Consider the following 22,963-nt stretch of genomic DNA (forward strand, 5'->3'; position numbering starts at 1 on the left):
ATAATAAAACCCCACAACTTGGACCCATGCAATAAGCAAACTCTAAGAAATTTCCTTTGATTTGTAATCAGAGCCCTTAACCAAGAAAGGAGCATCTCAATTTTGGCAGCACTAAGCCAAAACAGTGAAGGAAATGCAGATGAAGATCCCTAGATCCTAGAATTAGAATCCAAATTAGACAGTAACAATATTTCTTGGCCATATTAACAAGGATTACCACCAATTCCATGATGAGGAAGACTGAAGTCTGATATCAGAAGCCACTCTATATATTTTGATCTATGTATCGGTCATGTCTTCTGAGGGAATTGAAAAGTAAAATAAATTGGGATTATTCTCACTATAATATTTGTAACCAGTAAAGTCTTATTACTTTTCTCAAGTTCATAGTGTCTTGAGTCAAAGATTTTTCAGGTATCGTCACATACAATACGTGTAGCTGGGGGGACCTTACTTACTTCAGACAAAATGATGGTGCCAAGAAGGAGCACATTCACGAAAGAATCCTTTACAAAGATTTTTTTTTTCTCTCCCCCACAGGGTGTGCTACATACTGATTTAGGATTATTTGTTAAAGACAGGGAAAACAAGGCATAATTTTGAAATACCTCAAACTTCTGGTTATTTTAATTGCGAGAATTTTCCAAGCTCAATGTATATATGAAAAGCAAATGTTTTTCTGCTTACACTAATACCACTCACAACAATTTTAATCTAGTACAAATTGGGTAAATCACCACTTCTTTGAATGAATTGTTCAGAGCACTCAGGCAAGTGGCTGTTATTATTGATTACTCACCAGGTGAGATGAAGACATCTAAGTTCGCAGGAAAGACAGATATCGTATTAATGACGACTTTTATTTTGAAGAACATCCTGTTTGCATTAAATATTTAATATGCTTTCTCACCGAAGCGGCCCTTTCGCATTTCTGGTATGTTACCTGGGAACTGAGGATCTAGCACCACCTGCAGGCAAAAATTGGCTCATTTCATCTGGCTGTCGAAAGTTTGACAAAAGCTTTCCCACTGAGGTCAAAATTGTTTCTCCAAAGAAAAAGGTGGTCCTTACAATAAAAATGCAAAGCGAAGTGGCATCTGGTTTGTCTTCCCTTTCTTTTCTTCTCTCAGAGCATGCAGACTGCCTCCTTATAAGTACTGTGGTCTAACATGGTGTGTGGGCCACAGGCTGCCACGCTGGCCAGTGTGTCACCTTCTTGACCACGCACAAGAGGCACAGTGACTAGGGTTCACAGTACTTTCAAAGGCTCTTTTCTTTCTTTTAAAATCAGGGGGAAGAAACCTTTTAGCTCAAAGAAAATGTTTTAAAATATAAATACATTTGCCTTTTTGCCAACCCATCTGTAGAATATCACTTTAAATATTTTTATGTGAAGGAAGGGGCCGTAAGACAAAAGGGCTTAGGGCCCCCAGCCGCCTCCACGATGAAGAATTACAGGGAGCACCTCCTCACAGTTGCGTCAGGAGGCACAATCCACCGAACCCTTTGGAAAGCACTCACAACCCAGCCTGACACATGCGCAGCTCGGGAACGGTGCTCACTCTGTGCCAGCTGCTTTTAAAGCCTATTTACCCTCGTTCTTACTAATCATATGCCAGACTTGAAGTAAAATTTCCATTTACTTATTTTATCTTGTTTTCAACCCACATACTGTTTAATCAATGCTTTTTTAAAAGTAAATTCTTTAATCAGGGAGCAAGACTCATCAATATACAGTAATCATTGGAAAACCTAAAGCCCAAGTGGGGGAGTCTGCCTGCCATCCTTTCTTCAGCTAGTTGCACAGATTTGTTTTCAGCAACAGAAATAATATAAATAGTAAATATTAAAAACAAACATCAATATTGTCAGTAATACTGATAAATATTAATAATCAAACCCATATATTTGGCATTTATTAGATGGCAGTCACTGTGAAAAAATCATTTCTAATAATCTCATTTTTTACTTAAAAATACCCAGTAATGCTGTGAAATAAATATTATTTACTCCTATGTTACAAATGAAGGAATTAAATATAGAAGGAGGTGAAGCTCGGGGCGCCTGGGTGGCTCAGTGGGTTAAAGCCCCTGCCTTCGGCTCAGGTCATGATCCCAGAGTCCTGGGATCGAGCCCCACATCGGGCTCTATGCTCCGCAGGGAGCCTGCTTCCTCCTCTCTGCCTGCCTCTCTGCCTACTTGTGATCTCTGTCTGTCAAATAAATAAATAAAATATTTAAAAAAAAAAAAAAAAGAAGAAGAAGGTGAAGCTCTCTGTGCAAGTCCACATCACTGGGAAGAGGTAGAACAAGGATTTGGGGTTGAATTAAACTGAGAGTCTCCTAACTCTAAATCATAGCTCAATGTCCAGCTGCTCTCCTGGCTTTAGTCCTATCTCTGCAAGGATGCTTTTTCTTACCAGACATCTTTCTAGATACAGATGCATATTCCACAGCTAAGATCAAACAGGCTACTAATTCAGAAAGTCTTCTGGAAATGTGTTCCTTTCAAAAATATTTTTTCTGGGAGATTTAGAGCAAGATGGTATAGGAGCAGCAGACTGAAATATCATTAGGTCCCAGGAGTTCAGCTAGATATTTATCAAACCATTCCAAACACCTACAAACTCAATAGGAAATAGAAGAGAAGAAGAGCAGCAATTCTAGGAACAGAAAATTGACTTGATTATCAAAAAGGAAAGAGAAAGGACCCAAAATAAATAAAATAATGAATGAAAGAGGAGAGATCACAACCAACACCAAAGAAATACAAACAATTATTATTGTTTGTTAATATTGTTAATATTATGAGCAACTATATACCAGCAAATTTGACAATGTGGAAGAAATGGATACATTCCTAGAGATGTATTACCAAAATTGAACCAGGAAGAAATAGAAAACCTGAACAGACCCATAAGCAGTAAGGAGATTGAAGCAGTCATCAAAAATCTCCCAACAAACAGGAGCCCAGGGCCAGACACCTTTCTAGGGGAATTCTACCAAACATTTAAAGAAGAATTAATACTTATTTTCCTGAAACTGTTCCAAAAAATAGAAATGGAAGGAAAACTTCCAAACTTATTTTATGAAGGCAGCATTACCTTGATCCCAACCAGACAAGGTTCCCATTAAAAAGAAGAATTACAGGGACGCCTGGGTGGCTCAGTTGGTTGGACGACTGCCTTCGGCTCAGGGCGTGATCCTGGAGTCCCGGGATCGAGTCCCACATCAGGCTCCCAGCTCCATGGGGAGTCTGCTTCGCTCTCTGACCTTCTCCTCGCTCATGCTCTCTCTCACTGTCTCTCTCTCTCAAATAAATAAATAAAATCTTTAAAAAAAAAAAAAAAAAGAAGAATTACAGACCAATATCCTTGATGAACACAGATGCAAAAATTCTCACCAAAATACTAGCCAATAGAATCCAAAAGTACATTAAAAGGATTATTCACCACAACCAAGTGGGATTTATTCCTGGGATGCAAGGTTGGTTCAACATCTGCAAATCAATCAATGTTATATGATACATTAATAAAAGAAAGAATAAGAACCATATGATACTCTCAATAGATGCTGAAAAAGCATTTGACAAAGTACAGCATCCTTTCTTGAGCAAAACTCTTCAGACTGTAGGGATAGAGGGTATATACCTCAATATCAACAAAGCCATCTATGAAAAACCCGCAGCGAATATCATTCTCAATGCGGAAAAACTGAGAGCTTTTCTCCTAAGGTCAGGAACATGGCAGGGATGTCCACTATCACAACTGCTATTCAACATAGTACTAGAAGTCCTAGCCCCAGCAATCAGACAACAAAAAGAGATAAAAGGCATCTTAATCTGCAAAGAAGAAGTTTAACTATCACTATTTGCAGGTGATATGATACTTATGTGGAAAACCCAAAAGACACCACTCTAAAACTGCTAAAACTCATACAGGAATTCAGTAAAGTGTCAGGATATAAAATCAATGCTCAGAAAACAGTTGCATTTCTATACACCAACAGCAAGAGAGAAGAAAGAGAAATTAAGGAGTTGATCCCATTTACGATTGCACCCCAAACCATAAGATACCTTGGAATAAACCTAACAAAAGAGGCAAAGAATATGTATTCAAAAAACTATAAAGTACTCATGAAAGAAATTGAGGAAGACACAAAGAAATGGAAAAACATTCCATGCTCATAAATTGGAAGAACAAATATTGTGAAAATGTCTATGCTACTTAAAGCAATCTACACATTTAATGCAATCCCTATCCAAAATACCACCCATTTTTTTCAAATAAGTGGAACAAATAATCCTAAAATTTATACAGAACCAGAAAAGACCCCCAATAGCCAGAGGAATGTTGAAAAAGAAAGCCAAAGTTGGTGGCATCACAATTCCGGACTTCAAGCTCTATTACAAAGCTGTAATCATCAAGACAGCATGGTACTGGCATAAAAACAGACACTTAGATCAACGAACAGAAGAGAGAGCCCTGAAATGGACACTCAAGTCTATGGTCAACTAATCTTCGACAAAGCAGGAAAGAATGTCCAATGGAAAGAAGTATTTTCAACCAATGGTGTTGGGAATATTGGACAGCCACATGTAGAAGAATGAAACTGGACCACTTCCTTACATCACACATAAAAAAGGATGAAAGACTTCAGTGGGAGATAGGAATCCATCAAAATCCTTGAGAAGAACACAGGCAGCAACCTCTTCGACCTCAGCCACATCAACTTCTTCCTGGAAACATCGCCAAAGTCAATGGAAGCAAGGGCAAAAATAAACTGTTGGGACTTCATCAAGATCAAAAACTTTTGCACAGCAAAGGAAACAGTCAACAAAACCAAAAGACAACTGACAGAATGGGAGAAGATATTTGCAAATGACATATCAAATAAAGGGCTAGTATCCAAAATCTAGAAAGAACTTCTCAATGAGTAGAGAGAATAGAGAAAAGAGTGGGTCTATTTTCTTGATTACTTTCCGTTCTCATTAATCCCAACTTTGCATCTTGCCTTTGAGCTCTGCGACATTTTCTATATCCTTTTTCGCTAAGTCACCATTTTTACTGAGTTCAATCAAATGTAAAACTTCAACTTGATGGTTCGTACCTTAGAGAAGGGAGGCAGTTTTTATCAAAGTGAGACAAGACGGAAAATGAAGGAAACTGAGGGCAGTTACCCACTCTTCAACACCAGGGAGAGGTAGCTGTCCAACGTACTTGTCCACAGCATACTCCGGAGCAGTTCAGGCCATTGTGAACAGATAATAGATGCAGTGTCAACGACGCTGTCCATCATTTTCAACATCAATGAAGAGTTACATGAGGAGGTCCTTGGGAGGCAAATTGAAAACTGGGGGGTAAAACTGACAAAGTCATCAACAAGCTCAAGTTCTGCAACCCATTTTCAGGGTTGGGGGGCTGAGTTCTATGAAAAATGGAAGGTATCTAGGAAAAGGCTTTGTAAGATATTTCTTATTTAATATTAAATATTAGTAATTTCAGCACGACTGTGTTCTACTGCTGTTCACAAGTACACCATTTCATCCACTTCATCAGATGAGGAAAATGTGCTGAAGACTTATGCAATCTTAAAACTATCAGGCTTTTCTTTTTCTATAAACAAGAAGAGAGTTGACGTTTTTGATATCATTTGCAAACAGCGACTGAGAAAATACCAGCTACAGTGCTATTCCAAGTCTCTTATATAAGAATTAATTAATACATTCCACTTAGGTCATCTACTAAGCTTTATATGAACACATAACTATAGCTATCCCACTTTTTAAAAAAATACAATCTTATAACTGCCTGTTATTTACTTCTTACTTATAACATTGTAGATATAATACTGTGTTTCTTTTTTTCAGGTTTTCTGTATTTATTGCTTTTTCCCCATTTAATATGTTTAATATTTAGGTCACTTCATCTCATTTTAGAAGTAAGTGGCATGCTTATCATAAGGAATGAATTATTAAGTGACGTAAAGGAAAGAAAATATCACATTCATTTAACTAATATAAATACACGTGGTTTAAACTCTAGCACATGGGGCACCTGGGTGGCTCAGTGGGTTAATTCCTCTGCCTTCAGCTCAGGTCATGATCCCAGGGCCCTGGGATGGAGCCCCACATCGGGCTCTCTGCTCAGTGGGGAGCCTTGCTTCACCCCCCCACCCCGCCTCTCTGCCTAATTGTGATCTCTGTCTGTCAAATAAATAAATAAAATCTTTAAAACAAAAAAAAGAAAAAAAAAACCTCTAGCATGTAAATGCTTTAAAAACAATTACTTGGTTATAATGATACTTATTTTATATCTATCTGTCTATAGATAGATAGATAGATATAAAATGTTCCATTATAGGCACTAAATATTTCCAAGTAGTTCTAATCTGAAATTTAAAATTTTATTATGTATGTTGCAATTTGGATAAGTTTTATAATTTGTGAATATGAAAAATAAGATATATTTCTAATTCTATCAAAAAGATTATGATACTTTAATATTCTGGAGTAAGGGCTAGCAGCATTATTTTAAAGTTTAGAGAAGTTTGTATTTTAAACAAAGGGCCAAAGAAAGAGTCAGAATATTGGATGCATAATATTGGACGTAAACCTTTCATTTAAATGCTAACATGAGGGCGCCTGGGTGGCTCAGTGGGTTAAGCCGCTGCCTTCGGCTCAGGTCATGATCTCAGAGTCCTGGGATCGAGTCCTGCATCGGGCTCTCTGCTCAGCAGGGAGCCTGCTTCCTCCTCTCTCTCTCTCTGCCTGCCTCTCTGCCTACTTGTGATCTCTCTCTGTCAAATAAATAAATAAAATCTTTAAAAAATAAATAAATAAATAAATAAATAAATGCTAACATGAATAAATACAAAATAACCAAGCATATTAAACAAGGTCTATGATCTGAATTATTTTTGGAAAATGATTTATAAAGTAAACATTGAAAGGTATATATTTTCAAGCACCTTTGCTTTATCTTCAAAGTATTATCCAATAGACTATGGATAAAAAATTTTAAAGTTAATAAATGTGAAAATATCAACAAGAATAAAAAAATTAAATTTCTTCTCCATAAATTTATCAAATTAGTTGCTTTTCTAAACTCACATTATATTTCTAAAACATTACTTTCATTTGCATGAGCCATTAGCTTTCATAAGGAGTGCTTTTATATAAAATCTGTAAACCATAGCATTTCTTCATTATTAGCATGTACAGGCCCATTAAATCTATTATAAATGGGCAGTCTACTGATGAATATTTTAATTGTAGCTTGGGATTCTTGGTGTGGATCTAGAAAATGTTTATGAAAGATTTAAAAGTATTGGTTTAGACATTTCAGAATAAGTCCTTGAGCAATTATAACTTTTTAACCATAAAAATATACATTGATAAAGCTGCTATGTTGTATACTGAGCAAAGGTGACAAAGAGATGAATATTCAAATTACATCTATTTTTATTACAACTATTTTTGTAGGAATTTCAATTCTAATGATTAACTTTCAAAAAGTATTCATTTTTATCTAGAGTGCTTTTTTCTTTCTAGGACTTCTGTTTCTGTGAGAGCATAAAAATTCAAGCACACACTAATAGTCAAAGGTTTATTTTACATTTATGTATCCATACTTTTGGTAACAAACTAAAACACAGTGAAACATTATATTTTCTTAAATCTTTAAAACTATCTTTCAGTAAATATGATATAAACTAAAATCTCTTTAATTCTGACATTGAATGCTATTATTTACAAGATTCTTATCAAAGTTAGCATAATTTTATTCTAATAATGTCTTGCTTTATCTGATACTTTAAACACGGCTTAGGAATGTTCAGTATTTCCACTTAAAAGAACAAAATGAGTTTTGTGAACTTCTATGACTTAAAATAGACACAATCAAGTTAAAATATTTTCGAGGGCACCTGGGTGGCTCAGATGGTTAGGCATTTGCCTTAGGTTCAAGTCTTGATCTCCAGGTCCTGGGATCTGCAGGGAGTCAGCTTCTCCCCCTGTCCCTCTTTCTTGTAAATAAATAAAAAAATAAAAATCTTTTAAAAACATTAAAATATTTTCTGAAAAAGACAAACAGTGTGAGGTCAAGTATGAGATAGGAGAGGAAAGATTTATAACTATAGATAACCTATAGTAATTTTTATCTCTGAGACAAATCTTTCAATTATATGTATATACCTGTTGATATTACCCACTTCCCCAATAATTAATGCCATTAAATTTTGCTTTTATTTAGCTTTCACTTCTCCTTTGGTATTTGTAGAAGGATCTGATTTTGTGATAGTTTTTCTCTTGCTTCTACACCAAAATAGATCAAGGTACCAAAAGAATGGAAAAATGAAACGGACATCTTCATGTTCTTTTTACATATCAGCACAGTGACCAAGTAAGTCTTCTAAGACCAAAATTTCATTCTTTTTTCCACCTCTGTACAGGTCAGAGCAACAGAAAGACTGGAGGGGAAAAACAGGCAAAAGTAAATATGGTGTTTTCATCATGGAAAAACGAACGATGCTTCAGTATCTGGAATACAGTCCAAAGCAGTAAGATGCAGGGTATGTCCTATGTTAGCTCACTATCATCTCTTCATGACTGTCAGTTCTGTGTAAGGGTAGAGCTATGTTTTCTGGAATCCCCTTTCCTGTGTGGTTCTGGGTTAGAGTTTGCTGATGACAAAAGCTTTCCAGGGAGACATAAGATGGAAATGGGAAGTCATTATTTTTTCAAAGGTGTTTGCAGCTAGATATTTGGGTGGATAAAAGATTCACAGTGGCCTTCCAACAGATTTTTTTTTTTTATAATGACCTGCTTTGCTTGAGAAGTTGGAGTTTTTTAAAGATTCTCAAGTACTGCAGCAGCTCCAAGAAAGATGAAAAGCATCTGCTTGGTGCTTAAGGCTAGCATCTTCAATATCTACCTCTCTGACTTTCAGCAGCTGCTTTTGGGACCTCTATCTCCCTCTCTCCCTACATTCACCCCCAGGTCTTCCAAGAGTCCTGAGAGTTCGTAATTCTGCATTAAACACTTTATATCTGAATACATCAAATAGCTTCAGTTATGCTGACTGAGCCCTGATGATAAAGACACCATCACATAAGAACTGGGAAATAGTTTATTAGATAACGTGAATGTCTTGAATATCAGATACATCATTTTTATAAGTAAATATCAAATCACATTTCAAAATCCATTCAGATTACCTGGATTTCTTCTTTGCTTTTCTCTAACAATGATAGGTAAGATCATTCTATATGTTATTAGTTTCTTCAGTCTTTAAAGTAATTTTTAAAATTATGCTCAAATAAATTTCAAATAATTATCTTCAGCTTTTTCTGAATAAAAATTTCATTCTTATGACAGGCTTGTGATTCACATACTTGATATTAATGGTGTTTTATCTGTAATAAGAAGAGGGAAATCAAGTTTCAATGAATATTAGAAAACTGTTTAACCCTTGCTCATTATTTGTCACCTACTTCTCTCTGGCATGATACAGAAAGCTCTTGGTTCTGTGTTTGCCACTGCTTTCATGAAACTGAGATCTAATCCAGATCATATTTAAATATGAAAAAGGTTGTGACTAAATGGAGCTTAGAGACTACATGACTCCATCTTGACCAAAGGTTACACTCAAGAAACAGCCTTGCTCAATAAAACCCAGTACATTTTTTTTCCTGAAACTTTTCAGGAAAAGACTGTTTTCAATTCATGGCAACGATTCTTTCCAGTCTCTTTCCTCATTCTTTTCCTTCTCCATGTCTATTCTTCTCTTCAGTGTAATAACTGATAACCAACTAACCAACTTACACAGTGTTTTACATACCAGCCACCTGCGGCGACCTATTTAGTCCTTTAACAACTCTGTGATTAGGTGTTACTGGCACCACAGTACAGATGAAGAAACTGAGGCTCAGAGGAGTTCAATACCTTGCTGAAGGTCATAGAGTGTGAACAAGTGGCAGGGCCAATGCTAACTATACCTACAGCAGCTGGGCAGCAAGTTCAGAAGCCTCTGAAAGTCTTTCATAAACCTCCCCCTCTTCAGCACCTCCTTCGCCCAATTTCCCTTTTCTTTGTGTCCTTTGTTTCTAGCTAGTAATTCTCATTCTGTTGTTGTTTTCATTGAAATGCTGGCAACTCAATCACTATCTTCCATTTCTTTTCCCCCGGTATCTCAGGATGGTGGAAGAAGGGCCAAGAAGCAGGAAAGGAGTGGGGAGGAGTCAGGGAACGTTCTGTGAATGCTCATAATGGTACTTGTTTGTTTGTTTGTTTCCTATTAAAAAGAAAGTTATTTTTATCCTCTGTTTTGGAGCCATAGAAATATATAAAAACAAATGAAGCGACGATACCAATGAGCAACAGAGTAAAACTCAAGTGAGAATTAAAGTCAAGGATTTAGAAGAGCTGATTATATAGGAAAGCAGGACATAGGATCCTTGAGCTAATCTCTTCTTTGTTTTCCTTTTCCTTTCCTAATGTGGTTCCAGATGCAATCTCAGAAGTACCATTAGTGGGGATGATGATGATCTGAGGAAGGATTCAGGTAGTAAAGAAATAGATAAAAACAGGTTATAGCTAAGTCACCTAGTTTGGTATGTCGGAGTGAAATTGAAAGCTTTTGAGGTTATAGGGTTTTCTATGCCATAAAAATCTCCAAATTAGGGCGCCTGGGTGGCTCAGTGGGTTAAGCCGCTGCCTTCGGCTCAGGTCATGATCTCAGGGTCCTGGGATCGAGTCCCGCATCGGGCTCTCTGCTCAGCAGGGAGCCTGCTTCCTCCTCTCTCTCTCTCTCTGCCTGCCTCTCTGCCTACTTGTGATCTCTCTGTCAAATAAATAAATAAATAATCTTTAAAAAAAAAAAATCTCCAAATTAAATAAAATAATACATGTGTACACTGCCTTTAGGCCAGGGAATTCACATTTTTACATTTATTGTTCTTAACAACACTTGATCCAAGAGGTACTCCATAACTTATGTTTTCTGGTTTTCAAACCACAGTACTGTCATGAGCTTGTTTGCTTTGTTTTCACAATGGAGGCCATACGCATCCAGGCCAAACACCTGTGCAAGTAGAAACACATGTGCGCATGCACTTTGCCTCTGAGCCAGACTGATCTTGGATCACACTTCAAAAAGAAAATTCCTTATCATTTTTCAAATTATGGCACTCCAGCGTACTTTGATATTCACAACACTTGGGCCTTCTGAAGTGTGTAAAATTGCTTTTTATATTAAAATTAATATAGATTAAGAAATTTTTGAGATCTCTGTAGATATTCAGAAACTTAAGATTGGAGACAAAGTAAAGTTCAGTTTGATCTTATGAGCACAGATTTGATCATGGAAACTTTAAAAATAGATGTTTCTACAGCACTGGCCTTGTAAGAGTGAGGCAACATCAGAAACTCTAAGAAAGTGTTTACTTTTCCTTTGTTTTCTTGATTTTTCTAAAATAAAAATAAATCCTAATTCTAATGATATGAAGAGTTTTTTATTGCTTTCCCTGAAATGGATTTTATTTTATTTTATTTTATTTTTTTTAATATTTTATTTATTTGACAGAGAGAAATCACAAGTAGACGGAGGCAGGCAGAGAGAGAGAGAGAGGGAAGCAGGCTCCCTGCTGAGCAGAGAGCCCGATGTGGGACTCGATCCCAGGACCCCGAGATCATGACCTGAGCCGAAGGCAGCGGCTTAACCCACTGAGCCACCCAGGCGCCCGATTTTATTTTATTTTTTAAAGATTTTATTTATTTACTTGAGAGAGAGAGTGCGCATACACAAGCAGGGCGAGAGGCAGGCAGAGGGAGAAGCAGGCTCCCTGGTGAGCCAGGTTTAACCAAATGAGCCACCCAGGCACCCCTGAAATGGACTGGGGAGCAAATAAAGAGAAAGAAATACTGTCCGGGAAAAGAATGAAGATAGACAAGGTCTTAGTGGCACACAACCCATCCTCAAATCAATGAAGCAGTGGATATAAAAGTAGTAGATTTAAAAAAAAAAAAAAAATGGAGGGAGGGATGAAGGTAGTCTTTTTATCTAGTATTTGACCAAAATATAAATTAGTGGTATCTTAAGTCCATATTGGGGAATATTTGCTCTCTTTCAGCTCCAATGCCATGAAATAGAATATTACACTTGACAGTTATACCTATACATTAAAACTCCTTAAGTGCACATCAAACTTTTGAATAAGAAGATAACTCTATCATGACACAAAAATGATATTATTTTTAGTTTGAGGGTAAATAGTAAATCCTTGCATATTTTTTTAATTTGGAAATAAAATAAACATTAACAGATAGGTATCAATTGCTAAGCAGAATATCTGAGTAGATAGATGTCAATATTTATTTTCCATTTAAAATTTAAAATACCTGTACTTTCTTTTCACATTTGACTCCAGAATATCCATCACGACAAGAGCACACATTGGGAAATACACATCTGCCTCCATGAAGACACTTTTGATTGCAAATTGCTGTAATACATAAATTTTGACCATTAACATCCTTTGACACCAATGCTTGTGACATAGTCTATGCTAGTGGTCAGAAGCCATTCAGTAACTCAACTATAAAATAGTTGTAAGGGGCGCCTGGGTAGCTCAGTGGGTTAAGCCGCTGCCTTCGGCTCAGGTCATGATCTCAGAGTCCTGGGATCGAGTCCCGCATCGGGCTCTCTGCTCAGCAGGGAGCCTGTTTCCTCCTCTCTCTCTCTGCCTGCCTCTCTGCCTACTTGTGATTTCTCTCTGTCAAATAAATAAAAAATAAAAAAAATCTTAAAAAAAAAATAATAATAAAATAAAATAAAATAGTTGTAAGACTTTATTTATGGCCAACTACACTCCCATCCTTGTGTGGTCAGAGCACACACGTATAGTCATCATACACATAAAAAAAACAAAACACCCAGAACTTAACATAGCAGTTTCACTATTCTTTAAAGATATTATTAAAGCAAAGAGAATTTTCATTGGCTACATTTTAAACACTGGGTGTACGTTTTTGCTTTCTTTAGAGAGGAGATTCAAATTAGAAACACAAAATAGCATTCATAATTTGTTTCTTATTAATTTAGCAAGCATTTAAAAGAAACAATTCAGTACCAGCCAGTGTCTGGAAAAATTGACAATTTAATATACTATCATTGGAAGTTTAATGTGAAATAACTGTTTTAGACACTTCCTAAACATTTTTACACTACCAATTTCTTCCTTAAAAATTTCTTCTCGGGAAATTTATATATAGCTATATCTATCTCAACATACCTCAATATCGATCTATTTTTCTATTATCCACCTACTCTATCCACCTATATTATCATCTATTATCTGTGTCTATTATCACCTATCCACTTACAGACAGAAAATGCTTGTCAGAGTAATAACATAAACAACAGAAGGGCAAAAGTCAAGTGAATTATATAAATTATGTTATATATTTAAAATTATATTATATATATTATGGAACTTAATATTTCATTCAAAATTGTGTTTTGAAGGACATGGAAAATGCTTTTAAGTAATACTGAGTGAAAATAAGTATAATATAAAATTACATACGATACAGTTATTTTTCATGAGAGAGATATCTGCTTCCATAGCTCATTAGGAAAGTTTGTGTAACCCAAGAATAATATTCACTTTGGTATAAGTGCAACATTAAAAGGTTATGTTTTTAACCATGCTGTTGGGTATAGTTGGGCAGGTTGTGTAATGCACAAGGTACCACAGCTAAGGAAGAACTTCTCACATCACAGACATCATAGATTTGAATATTTGTTACAATAACTTTCCAGCAGATGGCAATAAGACATCTTGTTCAAATAATGTCAATATTCAGAATTTCTGGACAGTTGGAAATAAAACATTTTGAGAATGGGGACTTTGAAAAATTCATATAGAAGTGCTGCAAGGCGCAAAATTAGAGTGCAGATCATGAGGCTGCAGAGTACCTCAACCCACACTCACTGGACCATCTTCAGACACTTTTTTAACATCTCATTGTTCTCACCTGTGGACCACATAGCCCTCTTTCCAGAAAAAGCAGCTCAAATTGAGGGTGATAGCTCTTTTTTTTTTTTTTTTTTTTTAGCGGTTTATCACATCTAATTTCCAAAGAGAATTATTGATTTTTGAGCAGATATTTCTTAAGTAGATACTAGCACTTGGTGAATTCTTTTTGATAATATCTTCTTAAGATGTAAAATGTGTAAGTTATAATAGGTATTACCAATAAAATAAAGTAAGAGAGTCACGGGAGTTATATGCAGAATCTATGATACATGGAAACAAGTGTAGTTCATAAAACATAAAAAAACAGGGCAGGTATTTCCAGTAAAATCACATGGTTCAGTTTAGTAACTGTGTATTTTCAGTTTATAATGCACTTGGATTACCAGTTTTGAAATGATGTAAGTACTGATCATTTGAAAATATTTGGGGGGAGGGGCACCTGGATGGCTCAGTGGGTTAAGCCTCTGCCTTTGGCTCAGGTCATGGTCTCAGAGTCCTGGGATTGAGCCCCGAATCAGGCTCTCTGCTCAGCAGGGAACCTGCTTCCCGCCCCCCACCCCCGCCTGCCTCTCTGACTACTTATGATTTCTGTCAAATAAATAAATAAAATCTTTAAAAGAAAAAATATTTGGGGGGTATTTCCAGTTTTCCCCCATTCGGTTAATCTTTGTTAATATTTTAACATGTTATTTCAAGTTTTCACACATTTTAAAATTATATAATATTTGATTTTCCTCAATACCCTGAGACCTCATCTATGTAATACACGTGATTAAAACTAAGGGAAATGTATTAACATATTAAAGTCATAATAAGAATTAGTTCTGGGTAGTAGAATCAGGGACAATTTAGTTTTTAAAACTTTTTAATATAGTTTATGATTTTCATGATTGATATGTATTTTTCTCATAATATGAAAAAAATATTTAAAGTGTATATTAAAAACCATCTCCAGCACACCTGAAAGAACTTCAAAGGCAATGCACAGACCACAATTAGGAGTTACCTGTCACATAAAATCTTAATATATTTTACCATATTTTCCTCTTTTAAATGGGTATGACAATGAAGAAGATTTTCTTTATTTCTAAAACCATTTTTTTAATGGATCAGCATGCTGGGATTTGTTTTTTCTATGATTTCTCCTCACACTACTTTGCTCAATAACTGTAACAGATTCAGGTTCAGAAGATAGAGTAGCAAATTCTGTAGGCTTACGTATTTGACACTGCACTCCTTCCCATGTGGTAGGACAATGGCATATACTGGGAGCAATACACTCACCACCATTTTTACATTTCTGAAAGCAGACAGCTGCAAAGAGAAATATAAACAAGTTAAAAATTTATTTTGCTAGTCAAATACTCATGAATAAACCACAAAAAATTTCACCAAAGAAAAGAGAACCAGTTAAAAGTTAATGATTTAAAGGAGATTTTTTCCCATAACATTTTATCAAGAACATTTTTCAATGTCACACTGACTCTTGAATAAGGCGACTTTAAAGGTTCTATAACATTCCACTGATCGGATGTGTGGTGATTTAACTTTTCCTCAATTTGGGGGCATTTATGTTGCTTCTTTTTTCACTTTGACCAATAGATTATAATGGCTGGTAATTTTAAATGGTAATTTATAAAAAGAAAAAAATGAAATATTTGAATGAGGAGAGCTATTATCACCTCAAAACCTAGCCAGATTTAAAAGCAGTGGCACCCCACCTCGGAAGGTTCTGAATTGGCTGGTCTGAAATGGGGTCAAGGAATCAGTAACTTTTTATACCTTCTCCTGCCCCCTACATAAGACAAGGAGATGGGACTTAAAGACTTGACATTTATCCTGGCAATTATAGAGGACAGACTGGAAATACGGAACATCCTCTTTCTCTGCTAACCTAAAAGAATGAACTCAGAGCTCTTTTTATTCTACTCTATTTCAAAAAGGGATCCCCTAATGTAGGAACAAACAATAAAAAACAAAGACAAAACACAACAAAAACAAGGAAAATGCTCTTTGTAGTAAATTCTGCTTTATGTTCTCATGAGGCTTTAACATTTTAAGAGTGTTCCTCTTACCTATGTTGCATTGTTTCCCTCTCCAACCAGAAGGACAAGAGCAAACATTTGGTCCCATGCATTTTCCTCCATTCATGCACATTGGATCACAGATACCTTCAGGGAAAAGAATGAAATAGCCCTCAAGTAGCAATCCTTCACTATTTCATGTGTTGGATTTACCTCTGGCTGGCAATACCTTCAGTGGTGCCTTACTTTTTTGGCATCTCCTACCAGTGTATCCCTCACGACAGGCGCACACGTTATTTCTCATGCAGCGTCCACCATTCTTACAGGGAGGGTGACAGAGAGCTGAAAGAACACATGGCCGCAATCTGTGAATATTACATCTCTGATTATTACATATTACATATTGCCTCATGTGCTTGTTATCTATGGGGCCATAAGGCAGAAAAATGTGCTATTAAAATAAAAGATCACAACTGCAAGTCATTAAAATCATCCTTTCTAAATCATAAAATCCAAAGCTCATAGCTCTCAGCAGCCTGTGGATTAGCAAAATTTGAAATGTATCGATGAACTGTTCATAACAAACGGCATCTTGCTACTATAGTGCTTAAATTACAAACCCAGTCTTATATTTCACCATTCTTGAAAGTAAAGAGTGAAATGATTGGGGAAGAACCAAGAAAATAAGTCAAAACCTAGCTCAAAATAAGAGATGTATCTACGCCTGTAGAAATTAGAAAAATCTCCACAATCTAACACATGATTTTTGGAAAATAATTTTAAGTTGACTTTTGAACACCTGCTGAGGTCATAAAGGCAGAGCTTTATATGTCACTTATTTCTGTGAAAGCTTAGTGAAAAGTCCTTTTAACAGTAATTCCTTGGCTTTGTTAGGACTGTTTATTGGATAACCTTGACTACACCATACTAGTATTTTCTGTGTATATGATTCTGCTCCATGGAACTTAAAAGTTAGTATTTATTATCTTTTATGAGAGGATTTTTATTGCTTCATGTTTCTTCCAGAAATGACAATTAAATGCCTTTATTTAAAAAAAATAATAATAAGCAAACCTGCCTGGAAATTTTAAAACTTATTTTTTCCCTAAATGATAATAAAGATCATGTTTTTATTTCTTCTGCATCTTCTGCAGCATGTCCTAAAGACCACTGTGCTGGGGCACCTGCGGGGCTCAGTCGGTCAAGTGCCCGACTCTTCATTTGAGTCAAGAACTCTGGTCATGAATCTCGGGCTCGTGAGATTGAGCCCTGCAGTGGGCTCTGCCCTTGATGGAGCTGGCTTAAGATTCTCTCTCCTTCTACCTCTGCCCTCCCCCTCCTCCCCTAAAATAATAACCCCCCAAAACAATTGTACTATTATTTCTGGTAGCTAGCCATGCACTTACAGTATGTATGTCTCACTGACTCCTTATGTCAACTGTCTAGTTCAAACCCGAAATTCAGGAAGTCTGATCCTGGAAACTTTAAGTCAATCCCCAAATCAATGCCAGCTAGATGTTTTAGAGGCTACCTAACTCCAAAACCTGCTAGCATGACATATGTTCAACAAATGCATTTTAGTGCAATACTTAATAATTTAGAGATTTCCTCCTTTCCCAGTTACTCGGTCGGAATATAAATTATAGAGACGTTTTCTCACTATATCTTACATCGACAGCAAGGAGCATGGGGGTTATCAGCTTTTTATTCCCTTCTTAACGTTCTCAGTCAAAACTACACCTACAGATCACAAATACGGGTTTAGATGTAGCTGCTTGGTTTTCAAGGTTTGCCTTAATTTAGTCTTTACTTCTTCCCATTTCACAAGCTGTTTCCTTAAAGAAAATCTTAATTAGAAAAACTCATTTGCTATGCCTGTGTACCTAGTACTTCAGCAATGCCTTCTTTTCTACCTTGACTGCAACCTAAGAATCCTAGCCAACCTCCAAATAAAAGAGATGAAATCACATTAAAGTATAACATGGCAAAAGGAAAGTATAGGTTTTAGGAATTAAATTATGACAGGTTTTGACATGTTTCGACTAAAAATCTACTCTGCATTTTGCATAAACTCAAAGATATGAAGATGTAGAAAATACATTTTAAATTTCATTTATTGACATTAATTCATGCCTACACTGTCAGCCTCAGGACAAGCTGATAGCAATGCTACAGATTTTTTACTAGAATAATAACTGGGAAAGTGTTAAAATAGCAGGACATGAAGGGGGGAAATGATGCATCTTTTCGTCTCCCTATCACCTTGCACAGTGCTGTGCATAGCTTTTCATAAATGTTTAACAAAACTAAAGTTGAGAGATCATAAGATAATAGTGGACATTGGACTGGCCACAAATCAAGCATTTTGGCTGTGAGGGCAATAAAAATGGCACCACGGCACACAGCAGACTGCAAGGGAACTTTGCTTGTTTGGTTCACACCTTGATCCTACAAAACTGCCCAGCCAAGTGCTGAGGCAGGAGCCTAATACACGGGGAGGAAATACAAATATTTTACATAAGAACTCATACATTTCCATGATCTGATCATTCGGTTACCACAACAGCAACATCACAAGAAGGAGAAAAAAAAAATGGCATCTTCCCCTTTGAGACTAGTCTTAGGTTTACTCTGAGTTCTGTTTATGCCTTTCCCTTTTTATTTAGAAAGAAAGAAAGAATAATTACCATTCTGACACTGTGCACCAAAGAATCCATTTGGACAAAGGCAAGTGTTTGGCTTATTACAGGAACCACCATTGAGGCAAACAGGGTCACACAAAGCTAATGAACAGCAGGGGGAAGAGAGACCATAAAAGTTTTATTATTTAAAAAAATGAAAGCTGACTAAAGTACAAAATGGTGCATAATGAAATATTTTATTTTTACTGCAAGTAAAACCCATAACCTATAATTAATTTGACTTTGCCAAACATAAGAGGAATGAAATAACTGGATAATAGCTTTGAGAGTCTGTTCATTAAGTTTACAAATAATACCACGCTAAGAATATGGAGGTTATGATTAGAATTCAGAATGCCCTCTGTAAGCTGAAAAAATGATGGGAAATTGGAAGACACGTCAACAGCACTAACTGGATGGTCTTTAATCTGCTCAAATACATGGGGCCACATGTGTACCTCTTTAAGTCTCCTTCCTAATTCAAACAGGAACACTGCGTTCAAGTCCTGGCATGCTCAAAAGCATTCTATTTTTGCTTCTTTACTTTTGTTCCACTTTGAGAGTCACCCCCAAATCCACTTTTCAACCCAGACTTTATCCATCCTCCAAAGCCTACCTCAATACTATTTTCTTCCAAAGTGTAATTGCCAGAATGAATTTTTGTCTTTTCTGCTCCCAAGGAGCAATGCGCTATTACATTACTTATTATAATCCAACTTGTATCATAGTCTTTTTGAATAAGTGTATCCTGTGTCTCCTTCACTAATGATGTGCTACTGGAAGTCAGGGGAAAAATCAAATTGATCTTTGTTTCCCCTTGCATCATGCTTCACACATAGTTGGCAAGCTATAAGCATTAAATTACGTTTATGTTAAGAAAAGTCATTAGATCACAATGGCTTAGATTATTCATAGATAACCTCGAACATGCTGGCAAAGAAGTAAGCCTGATATTGTGATAAAGACACAAATACCGTGATGGTGTCCTGTAACTTTGAATGTTTCATGAAACAGAATGTCTGTGCTGTGATAGAAAACTTGAAAGAGATCAAGGAAATTTAACACAGATTTCTCTCCACTATGAGGCAAGTGGATGATGGAAATACAAAGGCTAAAAAAAAAAAGTACTAATTGGTCTTGATAACAGTAAAGCTGAAATTCTATGGTCTGATAAGAGAAGAAGAAGAATCAAGACAAAAGGCATGTTTTTAATAAAACTTCATACCAGTCTTGTTGCATTAGCTTTCTGCTTTGGGGTGCTGGTCTTTAGGATACCAGTGCACTTTACATTTGTTTTAACTGATTTATTCTTTGAACATATTTCTGATTTTACCTGTACCACAAGTAGGTCCATACCAGCCAGGCTTGCACTGGCAGGTATCTGGTGTAAGACATTCACCTCCATTTTCACAGTGCCTGTTACAAACCACTAAGGTCGTAGAATAAAAATAAAAGCAAGGTAGATTAGGTTTGGAAATGGCCATATTATTGGCTATTACCTAGCTCGCTTGTAATTGCCAATCACATCCTCTAATGAATAAGATCAGAGAGAAAAAGAAAAATAACTTATTCTTTGGCTTTAAATGGTCTCTGATTCTCACATTCAGCTATTTTTTGCTCATAGAGTTGGGGAAGGAAGGAAATCATTGAGCTGAATGATAAACAAGAGTTTGCTGATTGAGAAAATTAATGAAAATAATCATAGATCTAAATTAAACAAGATAAACTTATATGCAAACCAACAAACTGGAATTCTTATTATTATCTCAAGGATAGGGTCAAGAAGAGAGTTGCTTCCAAGAATAAACTTCTTTATCTTAGTACTGGCACCTGGGGCTCCCAGGGGTATGCAGAATGAGAACTGTCAGAACAAATCATGAATAATATGTCCTTTAAGTAGGCATAAATTGGGTTTATTTTAGTTAGTACTAAAGCTACCAACTACTCAAAGGAGCAGTTTTCTTACATTAGGCTGCAAGAGAGTTTTGCTTACTTGTTTCACATCTTGGTCCTATAAAACCATAAGGACAAGTGCAGAGATTTCCAGCCAAGCAGGTGCCGCCATGTTGACAAGGTGGACTACAGTGTTCTGCAGACACAGATTATGTTCTTAAGTCAGCTCTGAATTAGGAAAAGGTCAGTTGATATTTATGAATCACAGCCACAATATACTTTCTTCTAACAGCAGTTTATAGTAAACTCAGTTCTCATTTAGCCCTGTGGGATTGACGATACAAGTTTATACTCTAACACCACCAACAAATCATCAGCATGTTTTGGTTTACAAAACTCTTGGTTAGCATATAAATATATCATCTTGGGTTTCTTCTGAAGAGTGAGACCTGGATGTACACATTCCTGCCCTAAAAATGGAATACTCCTCTTGGGGCGCCTGGGTGGCTCAGTGGGTTAAGCCTCTGCCTTTGGCTCAGGTCATGGTCTCAGGGTTCTGGGATCGAGCCCCGAGTCCGGCTCTCTGCTCAGGAGGGAGCCTGCTTTCTCCTCTCTCTGTGCCTGTCTCTCTGCCTACTTGTGATCTCTCTCTCTGTGTCAAATAAATAAATAATTTTTTTAAAAAAAGGAATACTCTATATTTCCACAATTATTTTCATCATCATTGATATTGTTTCTATTCGTTCACTCTGGATTTACTTTAATTTGTACTTTGCCTTGTCAAGGAAGTATTTAGTGTGGCTCTTAGCTTGTTCATAGTTATTGTACCATCTATCAAAGATATTCTTTAAAATATTATTTAAGGGGAGCCTGGGTGGCTCAGTCATTAAGCGTCTGCCTTTGGCTCAGGTCATGACCCCAGGGCCCTGGGATAGAGTCCCGCATCAGGCTCCCTGCCTGGCAGGAGGCCTGCTTCTCCCTCTTCCGCGCCCCCTGCTTGTGTTCCCTCTCTCGTTGTGTCTGTCTTTGTCAAATAAATAAAATATTTTAAAAATAAATAAATAATAAATAGGATATTATATTAAAGATAACAAATATGTCCTTTTAAAATATTATCCATTTGAAAATGCCATTTCATAAACTCTCAAGATTCCAAAAAAAAAATTATATAGCTATAGACATGTTTTTATTTTTTATTTATTTTTTAAATTATTTATTTATTTATTTGTCAGAGAAAAGAGAGAGAGAGAGAGCACAAGTAGGGGGAGAGGCAGGCAGAGGGAGAAGCAGGTTCCCCGTTGAGCAAAGAGTCCCATGTGGGACTCAATTCCAGGACCCTGAGATCATGACCTGAGCCAAAAGCAGACGTTAACTGACTAAGCCACTCAGCTGTCCCTATATACACGTTTTTAAAAATCACTTTTTAGGATTCTTTTTACCGCCTAATATCTTCTAATTATTTGGTATTTAGCACTTTCTTAGAGCCATGACTGACAAGTCATTGAATAATCAGGAGTCCTCTGTTTGAAACTAAAATACATATTGGGATATGGCACCTTATAACTAAATCTCAAAAATATTACTTCTAAAGACAATTTTACCAAGGAAAAATAAGCTGTTACTCTTTGGCTACCTAATTTTAGAAACTTAAATGTTTAGAAGCTTCAAATAAATTATTTTTAATAAACATTAAAAAGCTTAGATTTCCCTGCCAGCGTTAAGATTTATCAGTATAGACACAGCAAAACTGAATTATCTTTCTAAAAAGTTTTAAAGAAAATAGTGTTATTTTGCTTCTTATTTGATTTTTAATTTGAATGATCACCTTCATCACATGTTGCTCCGCCATGCCCTGGGGGACATTCACAAACGTTAGGCTTAATACATTTTCCGTGGTTTCTGCAATCAGGATGACATATAGCTGTATAAAATAAAGCTCATGTTTTAGAAATGCCCATTATCAATTAAATTCATTATGCAAACTAGTGAGTGCTGTACCTACCAGTTTGGCAGTTAGAACCAGTGTAGCCAGGTTTACACCTGCATATGTTTGGGGCAACACACTCCCTGCTTTTTCCACATGGGTGTCTACAAATGGCTGCAAAAATCAAGGAAAAAAGGTTGAACTGCTGATACAATATACACATGTTGCCCATAGACTTACTTATAAGAAAAGTCAAATTCTCTGAAAATTCCGAGGCTGCTTATTGAACAATAATCACTACATTTATCTATAAAGTTATTTTTTTCCCTTTGGATTTGTTTTACTACTAGAGTGACTGAGAAACATGACTAATACAGTCAAAAAGAAGTATCATATGAGGTAATT

At 36.2% G+C, this 22,963-nt stretch overlaps 1 protein-coding gene across 1 annotated transcript in view; it reads right to left on the reverse strand.

The window, feature by feature from the left end:
* Nucleotides 1-12,182: 12,182 nt before the first annotated feature.
* The window catches only part of VWDE (von Willebrand factor D and EGF domains), a 70,774-nt gene continuing 59,993 nt past the window's right edge, over nt 12,183-22,963 (reverse strand). Inside the window, exons 22-30 of the mRNA XM_044247011.1 lie at nt 22,637-22,732; nt 22,460-22,555; nt 20,735-20,830; nt 20,075-20,170; nt 18,748-18,843; nt 16,325-16,402; nt 16,112-16,207; nt 15,255-15,350; nt 12,183-12,500 (exon numbers count right to left, since the gene is read on the reverse strand). Of these exons, the coding sequence (XP_044102946.1) occupies nt 12,388-12,500; nt 15,255-15,350; nt 16,112-16,207; nt 16,325-16,402; nt 18,748-18,843; nt 20,075-20,170; nt 20,735-20,830; nt 22,460-22,555; nt 22,637-22,732 (863 nt within the window). The 3' untranslated portion in view covers nt 12,183-12,387. The remainder of the gene's footprint in view (nt 12,501-15,254; nt 15,351-16,111; nt 16,208-16,324; nt 16,403-18,747; nt 18,844-20,074; nt 20,171-20,734; nt 20,831-22,459; nt 22,556-22,636; nt 22,733-22,963) is intronic.

Source organism: Neovison vison, chromosome 4 (assembly GCF_020171115.1).
Source record: "Neovison vison isolate M4711 chromosome 4, ASM_NN_V1, whole genome shotgun sequence".
Classification (NCBI taxonomy): Eukaryota; Metazoa; Chordata; class Mammalia; order Carnivora; family Mustelidae; genus Neogale; species Neogale vison.